Source organism: Nicotiana tabacum, chromosome 19 (assembly GCF_000715075.1).
Source record: "Nicotiana tabacum cultivar K326 chromosome 19, ASM71507v2, whole genome shotgun sequence".
NCBI lineage: Eukaryota > Viridiplantae > Streptophyta > Magnoliopsida > Solanales > Solanaceae > Nicotiana > Nicotiana tabacum.
The window spans coordinates 121,906,892-121,915,731 of NC_134098.1; the positions used below are offsets into that span (position 1 = coordinate 121,906,892).

The following is an 8,840-nucleotide window of genomic DNA, read 5'->3' on the forward strand; positions in this document are numbered from 1 at the left end:
TTATCCTTATGGAGGGTGGGATAATAATTTTCAAAATAATTAATTCTGGGATAACTTGTTTCCGCCGCCTTAAAATCTGCTGTAGGATCTTCTACGGGCTTATGATTGGGGATGATTTTGTTGCAGCTCCAACCTTGTAGATTACCAGCATTTGTTGAGCATTTGTGCATGTGCTACATGTGATAGAAAGAAATTTCACCAGAATGCATTTTAATTCTGACCTTCTTGACGCTATCAAGAAGGAATTAAAATGTGTTCGAATAAATAAATATTTGTAAAATTCCTAACAAAATAAAAAATATTTAAAAAGTACATTCGAAAATTTTCAACTAAATAATAGAGAAAAATATATTTTCAGGAAGGAATCAAATTGTTTCCAATTATCACGACTACCTAAATAAAAGAGGAAAGTAACATTTTCAAGAAAGAATCGAATTTATTTCAATTTTCAAAAGTTCTTATTGTAACAATTATAACCCAGTAGAATCTCACTAGTGGGGTCTGAGACCTTACTCCTGCCCCGGAGGGATAGAACCCAGTAGAATCTCATTAGTGGGGTCTGGGACCTTACCCCTGCCCCGAAGGAATAGATAGGCTGTTTTCGGGAGACCCAAAAGTTCTTATTGTAAATAAAAGAAAAAATATACTTTTTTCAAGAAAGAATCTAATGGTTTTTGTTCCTAAAAATACATTATAACATAGATAAAAAGGTATCTTTTCAAGAAAAAAAATGATGTCTTCAAATGATAAATAAATTCTTGACATTTTCAAAAATATACATAAGAGAAACATATTAATTGTAATTACAAATTTATACGGCATTGAGCATATTAACATTGGTGGGAAAAAATATCTTAATATTCAAACGGTAAGCATTATTTTGTTGTTTTTTATAGACTGAAGACTATAGTGTAAAATTGGCATTGCGTCGAAGTTAAATAGAGTCCTTTTGGGACATGGTGCGGCGGCAGTTAGTCACAACCCTACCCAAAATGGGTAAAGGCAAATACGGTAATTTCTGGATTCAAGACGGTTTATTTTGGTCTTTTTCCGTGTTCCACTCGTATACCGCGATCCCGTGGAATTCTGCAGCTATAAATATACCTCAAACCCTCTCTCGCTCGAGCCTTCGCTGGTCTGTTTTTTTCTTCGTATCTCTTCTTGTCATCCTCCTACTTTTTAGAGAGAGAAAGCAAAAGAATACGCTTCCACTATGTTGGTTTATCAGGATCTTATCTCTGGTACTCTTCTTCCCCCTTCTTTCGCTTATATCTATTTCTCTTTTTCTGCTAATCTTTTGTTGTTTTGAAGGTCGAGTCGTGTTCTATGTTTTTTTTTCTTTTTTTATCCCTGGTTCCAACTTTCTGCCACTCAGATATGTTTTGTGTTTAACTCCTTGCTAGAAAGTTGTAATATTGGAACCAGAATAGTGCTGTTTTAGCAATCTGTGGTGACTCTTGTTGAATGATTCGCTTGTATCTTCTGGCTTTTGTTTTATGACATGATTTATTGTATGAATTTCAGTTTTTCTCGTGTTTCGGACCATACGTTTCAAAAAGATCTGGTTGATTTGACTGCTCTTACTGTCTGTGTGATTTGCCTAATCTGTTAACGCATAGTTTTTTTTTCCTTTTTTGTTTGGGAATTGAATTGCTAGATCTAATCTGATCTTATATTTCAACATCATTTTGGAGGATTTGATCGTTGAAGTTTTTTTATCTATACGTTTATGATCTGCTCTTGAATTTTGGAGGAATATAGGAGCGATTTGGATCCTAAAGTCTTGATCTTTCTAGTTTTTAGTTTGGCTAGACTTGTGACACATTCACACGTTTAATTTTGGAAATCCTAGTTGTAATGTTATGCAACAAACATAAAAGGACATGTTTATGCAACAAAGACCAGGTTTTGATTTCAGTAGATCTGGATTTGCTTTGTGGATTCTACTGATTTCAAGATCAATTAAGCATCTTAAAGTGTATATGGTGCATGGTGTAAATAAGAAGAGGCTACAAAGGCTCTTTTAATGTTTAATCTCGATTCTTCCACGTTTCTTCTGGTTAGTTATTCCATCAAGCTTTTGTTGTTATATGCACCTCTGAGTTGCTCTAAGTTGCTTCATATGCTCAAGTTCACTATTTAGAGTGTTATAACAGTGGCTTTAGACTAACTGTTTAGATTCTACTTTGCTTTTGTGCACTCAATGAGGTTTCTTATCTATAATAGAGTCTAGATAAGCTACAATTGAGGTTGGTTCCTAAACTGTATTCGGAGTATTTTGGGGATTGGTCACAAAATAAAGCAGTGTGATGAGGGAATGAGCTTTTTAGCTGGACTTATAGATTAAAATCAAAAGGAAAAAAAGTAGCTACTTAGCTCTGGACTGATCACTATCTCTTACCTATTTGTTGAAGTATTAAAAAATATCCTTATATTTTATGGTGCCGATTGCAAGTATGTTTTGCCTGTAGAAATTTCTTATTTTCGTTGTTTTCCCCCTCATGATGATATGTTGTTGTTATTCAAACTTAACACATTAAAATTATTGCAGGTGATGAGCTCCTCTCAGATTCATTTCCCTACAAAGAACTCGAGAATGGATGTCTTTGGGAGGTTCAAGGGAAGGTAATGTATTTCGTTAATAAGTGCCCCAAAGCTTTCCATCTGTTAGAAGCCATATTTTTTTGGGTACTAATATCTAATATAAGGAAAAAGGAATAATGTGGTGTGCTGGTCACATTACAGTGGGTTGTTCAAGGTGCTCTTGATGTAGACATTGGGGCGAATCCTTCTGCCGAGGGTGCAGATGAAGATGAAGGTGTGGATGATCAAGCTGTCAAGGTTGTCGATATTGTTGACACTTTCAGACTTCAGGTTTGTATGCTCTTTTATGGAACTTCAGTCATCGTTAATATACCTCTTATTTTATGTGAATAAGACGTTATTTTCTATTTGCAGGAGCAACCTTCTTTTGACAAGAAACAATTTGTTACATTCATGAAGAGATACATCAAGAACCTGACTCCCAAGCTAGAAGGAGAAGCCCAAGAAGCATTTAAAAAGAACATTGAATCAGCAACTAAGTTCGTCATGTCAAAGCTCAAGGACCTTCAGTTGTATGTTATTTTCACTCTTTATCACTTCATAACATTGTTGAAGCTAATTTTGACGGAAGTCAAATCCTCTTTTTCCTTAAACATACTTTGCGCGTTTGAATTGAACCTTATACTAAATGTTTGTGCTGGCAGCTTTGTTGGTGAGAGCATGCATGACGATGGTGCCCTGGTGTTTGCATACTACAAGGATGGTGCAACTGATCCTACCTTTTTGTACCTTGCACCTGGCTTGAAGGAGGTCAAGTGCTAGATGTCTGGTGCAGATTTTGAGCAATAAGTTTCAAATTTGAGATGTTCCATGTAGTTTTTAAGTTTTATCCTTTTTTGCTAATTTATGGTAGTGTCTTATGAGCTTGGGTACTTGTTTAAACCAGTACTTTCTGAACTGTTTCTTAATGTTATAATCTCATTATGTGGGACAGCTAATGATCCTGGTTGAGTTGAAAGTCTCTTATTAAATCCTCTTTTAGCAGTTTTGCCTATTCAATCCGTCTCATTGTTGGGAGATATTTTACTTTAGTCTAGCTATCCTATTAATTAACAGAGGGAAAAAGAATTCTCTTTGACGAGAGGATGTAGGTTTGGAGACATGCTCTTGAGTCCAAAGGTTTCAAGCCTATTAATGAACAGAGGGAAAAAGAATTCTCTTTGACGAGAGGTTGTAGGTCTGGAGACATGCTCTTGTGTCTAAGGGTTTCAAGCTGAGCAGGGCGAAACGGAATACCTGGAGTGTAAGTTCGGCGCTGAGCCGAGGGAAGTGGGCGTGGATGTGAAGCTTGAATCACAGGTCATCCCAAGTAGAGGCAGTTTCAAGTACCTCGGGTCGGTTATCCGGGGGAGGGGAGATTGATGAGTATGTCACACACCGTATTGGGGTGGGATGGATGAAGTGGAGGTTAGCATCTGGAGTCCTATGTGACAAAGAGACTACCACCGATACTCAAAGGTAAGTTCTATAAAGCGATGGTTAGACCGGCCATGATGTATGGGACTGAGTGTTGGCCTGTCAAGAACTCACATATCCAGAAGATGAAAGTAGCAGAAATGAAGATGTTGAGGTAGATGTGCGGGCACACTAGGATAGATAAGATTAGGAATGATGATATTCGGGAGAAAGTGGGTGTGGCTCCCATTGATGACAAAATGCGGGAAGCGAGGCTTAGATGGTTCGGGCATGTACAGAGAAGAAGCCCAGATGCTCCGATAAGGAGGTGAGCGGCTAGCTGTGGAGGGCACGAGAAGAGGTAGAGGGCGGCCTAAGAAGTATTAGGGAGAGGTGATCAGGCAGGACATGGCTAGGCTTCAGATTTTCGAGGACATGGCTCTTGATAGGAAGTTGTGGAGGTCGAGTATTACGGTTAGGAGATAGTTGAGTTTTGCCTTACTTCGTACCTTTGTGAGACTAGTCTGGTAGGACTTTTGTCTAAGATAGCTAGTGGTGATGTGTCTTACTACTCTTTCGTTTCTCATAGTGTCAGATCTAATTACTGGCTATCGCTTTTGTTTTGCATCTATCTTCTGATTTTCATGTTGTTATTTTACTATAATCTTTATGGTGGTACTGATATTGTCTATTTTTGTCTTTTTGAGCCGAGGGTCTTTCAGAAACAGCGTCTCTATTCCTTCGGGGTAGAGGTAGAGTTTGCGTACACATTACCCTCCCCAAACCCTATTAGTGAGATTTTACTTTTACGTTGTTGTTGTAGTGATAGTGAATGGGAATATAATGAACAAGTGTTGGGAAAAATTTATTCAAATGCGGCATTTACATCAATTTAATAAATATATGACATGTGTAATTTATATATTTTATTTGATATACAAGTTCCTTTTTATGTGTGATTTTATGTAATATGTCTCAACTTTAACGAATATTCTGTCTTGGTTCCTTTTTTTGTTCCCCTATTTGTTTATTGGACGGATGCAAGTTGCAGTACTCATTGATTCATTCTTTCCGACGAGTACGACCTTACTTGTCATCCGCTCCTTCGATTATTAAAATGGAAAAGCAATAAAGTTGCAGTTGTGGGTCTTTGCATTAGAAAAATTGCTGGTAATAACTTTGCAATATTTGCTACTACTATCGATTTTGTTCACAGGTGATATTACTATGCTGGTCGCAATTTTACTCTATACTAACGTTTAAATCTTATCAACAGCTTTCTCTCTTTCTTTTTTCATTCTTTTCTACTTGTGGTTTTAAAATAAAAGGAAAAAGACCTGTTCAGGAAAGTACATGTATGACTTCTATCAGTTAGACTATCTTGTGTTATGCCTTTAGTTTTAAATTGTTCTTTTCTTTATTTTAATTGGACTTGGCAAAAATTAGTTCCAACCTCTGTTTTAAAAGGTGTTTCTGGGGCGAGGCGTACCAAAAACGCACCGGGGCGATGGTATGGGGCGAAAGTCTCAAGAGGCGTACGCCCCGCAATTTGGGGCGTACGCTCGGACGTTCGAGGCGCGTTTTTTTAGTAAGGAGTAATCCCCAGAGACTTTTTCAAATTAAAACAAAATTTGTTGAATTAGTCCTTCATATAATACCCAAATTCTCAAAAGTGAGTTTGATAATTACTCAAAAGGTTTAAAAAGGAACTCAAAAGTATTAAATTTAAAAGTAAAGATCTTTTTTATTGATTTAAGCCCTAATTCATGGTTTTTTTAAATTTTTATCTTGTCCGCTAGTCTGCTAATATCTCCCAAAAGCAACGAATATTTAATTTTTTTTACAAATACAAAGAGAACTACATTTTTCTTCATAGCAGCAAATTCAAAGTTCAAATTGCAGGTTAATCATCCTTTTTGTTCCTCCATATAGAAAACTTTATTCTTTTAGACTCAAATTACTTGTGCTTGTAAGTAACGTATAATAGATTATTTTGATTAGTTTTTTGTGGGGATGGAGCACACATATATATAGTTTTCTTCAATTTTTATGCAATTTTACCTGTTTATAAATATTAATTGTCATTATATTATTTTATAAAATATTAAAAATTAAATACCTATGGGGCTTACGCTCCGCTGAGGCATATGTAAAACGACCCGCCTTACGCCCACGCCTTTTAAAACATTGGTTCCAACTTGGGTTATATTTGCGATTTAAACTATTTTGGTCAGACTCACAGCTAAAGACCAATTAAAGCATGTCATAACTGCCCCTGGATGTTAAAGATAAAGCAATAACCATGCAACTACTATAATAGGCATTTTTTTCTTTGAAATACAAATCAAATTTACGATAAAGAAACATACGAATAAATCATATTGACTTTAATTACCAAAAAAAAAAATCATAGACTTTACAATATGAAATGACATGTTACTCTTTAATTCTTTTTCTTTCTTTTTGTTTTCTTAAAGAAAGAATTAGCAACTACGTACCTTACTCATAAAATCGAGTCTTTTAAAGACCCCCCCCCCCCCAACCCCAAAAATTGAGCTCTTTAGAATTTTATTCTATCATTAGGGATCGTTTGGTACGCGAAATAAGATGGGATAAAAATATAAATTGAGCCTTTTTGTTGCATGAACGATATAAAGAGGTTTCCGTCTAAGTCTTCTAGTCCTCGATTCGGTCCTCTTGGAAGTTGGAAGTGAGGGGGCAGTGCTATGATCAATCTCGATTCCTTTCAATATAATCAACTATGAATGGGGATATTTTCGAAACTCACACAAGAAAAAAGAAGTGAGTTGGACCAAAAAAAAAAAGTAACTTAGACATAAAAAAGAAGTTTGAATAAGTTTATACCGTCAAGCAAACATAATATAAATTTAATCTCAGTATAAACAATCTCGGCTCCTTTCAATATAAACAAGTATGAATGGGGATATTTTCGAAACTCACACAAGAAAAAGAAAGTGAGTTAGACAGAAAGAAAAAAAAAAGTAACTTAGACATAAAAAAGAAGTGTGAATAAGTTTATACCGTCAAGCAAACATAATGTAACGACCCGGACAGTCGTTTTAAAAGTTATAGCCATGTTCCCCTATTTAATGCTCATTATGTGCTTTATAACCGTTATGTAACTTGCCGGGGTAGTCGGTTCGGGTCCGGAGAGATTTTAAAATGAATTGGAACACTTAGTTCTAAAGTTTAAAATTTTAAGTTGAAAAGGTTGGCTGGATGTCGATCTATGTGTAAACGATCCCGAAATAGAATTTTGATGATTCCAACAGCTCTGTGTGGTGATTTTGGACTTAGGAGCGTGACCAGAATTTTATTTGGAAGTTCGTATTAAAATTAGACTTGAAATGACTAAAATAAATAGGAATTTAAGTTTGAAATTTTGACCGGAAAGTTGACTTTTTGATATCGAGATCGGAATCTAACTCTGAAAATTTTTATAGCTCTGTTATATCATTTATGACTTGTGTGCAAAATTTGAGGTCAATTGGACTTGATTTGATAGGTTTCGACATCGAATGTAGAAGTTTAAAATTTTTAAGTTTCATTAAACTTGAATTGGGGTGTGATTTATGATTTTAGCGTTGTTTGATGTGATTTGAGATTTCAAATAAGTCCGTATGATATTTTAGGACTTGTTGGTGTATTTGGTTGACGTCCCGAGGGCCTCGGGATGAGTTTCGGATGGTTAACGGATCAAAAAGTGGGACTTAAACAGCTGCTACAAAAGCTGCTGCAAATTTTCTTCTGCCCAGAAATTGAGCCCAAAAAATCGAGCCGATGATCGAAGGCAAGGCTCGAGGACCATGATCGAAGGCAAAGCTCGAGGGCCATGATCGAAGGCAGGCTCGAGGGCCATGATCGAAGGCAAGGCTCGAGGGCCATGATATAAGGCCCAGGCTCGAGGGCCATGATCGAAGCCACGATCGAGGCCCAGGATCAAGGCCATAATCGAGAGCTGCCTGGGCAGAATTATAAAGGAGGGGATTTCGTCTCATTCGCCATTTTTGACGAATTGGAGCTTGAGTAGAGGCGATTTTTGATAGATTTTCAAGAAAAAATATTGGGGTTAGTGATTCTAACTCGGATTTGGTCAATATACATGAATATATCATTGTTTTCACCATTTAATTAGTGTTTTGAGATTAAAATTTTGAAAATTTTAGAAATCTCATAGAAATAAATTTTTGAGATTTCGGTGTCGATTTGGAGCCGGATTTGAGTGAAATAAATTCTGTTTTGTTTTCACGAGGTGTGCCATTATTTGGTGTAATTAAATGGTGACATACTAGTTGATTCATTTCCATTTTTATTTTATCTTATTATATTGTTAAATATTTTACCATGCCATTATTTATTTTTCAGTAGGGCCTGGCCTCGTCACTACTCTACCAAGGTTAGGCTTGGAACTTACTGGGTACCGTTGTGGTGTACTCATACTATACTTCTGTACATCTGTTTGTGCATATCCAGGTACATCTTACCAGTCCAGATATCAGTGAGTTACCTGTGTACGAAGACTTCGAGGTATATCTGCCAGCGTCCGCAGACTCCGGAGTCCCCTTCTATCATTATCATGTTGCTTGTTTATTTTTCCTTAAACCTTGATATATAGAGACATTGAGGATAATTTCTTAGAAGCTTGTAACTTATTTCTACCGGGTTTTAGGAGTTGTGATTATGTGAATTTGAAGATTATTTATTTCAGATTTCTATTGTTATTCCGCATTGATAGGCTTACCTAATTTTAGAGATTATGTGTTATCACGACATCCTACGGAAGGAATTTGGGGCCGTGACAAGTTGGTATTAGAGCTCTA

The 8,840-nt window shown here is 36.2% G+C and overlaps 1 protein-coding gene across 1 annotated transcript; it reads left to right on the forward strand.

The window, feature by feature from the left end:
• Positions 1–1,085: 1,085 nt before the first annotated feature.
• LOC107782225 (translationally-controlled tumor protein homolog) lies at positions 1,086–3,562 on the forward strand. Its single transcript, XM_016603091.2, has 5 exons — positions 1,086–1,241; positions 2,552–2,625; positions 2,746–2,874; positions 2,959–3,116; positions 3,249–3,562. Exons 1-5 carry the CDS (start codon positions 1,214–1,216, stop codon positions 3,364–3,366), a joined length of 507 nt encoding a protein of 168 aa, XP_016458577.1. The 5' UTR covers positions 1,086–1,213; the 3' UTR covers positions 3,367–3,562.
• The last annotated feature ends 5,278 nt before the right edge of the window (positions 3,563–8,840 follow it).

What these genes read in the sequence shown, in the direction of transcription:
- LOC107782225 (XM_016603091.2), top strand. Translation starts at nt 1,214, where the DNA reads ATGTTGGTTTATCAGGATCTTATCTCTG. An exon ending in TTTGGGAGGTTCAAGGGAAG is followed by an intron (nt 2,626 to 2,745) that starts GTAATGTATTTC and finishes GTCACATTACAG; the next exon opens with TGGGTTGTTCAAGGTGCTCT. An exon ending in AAGCTCAAGGACCTTCAGTT is followed by an intron (nt 3,117 to 3,248) that starts GTATGTTATTTT and finishes TTGTGCTGGCAG; the next exon opens with CTTTGTTGGTGAGAGCATGC.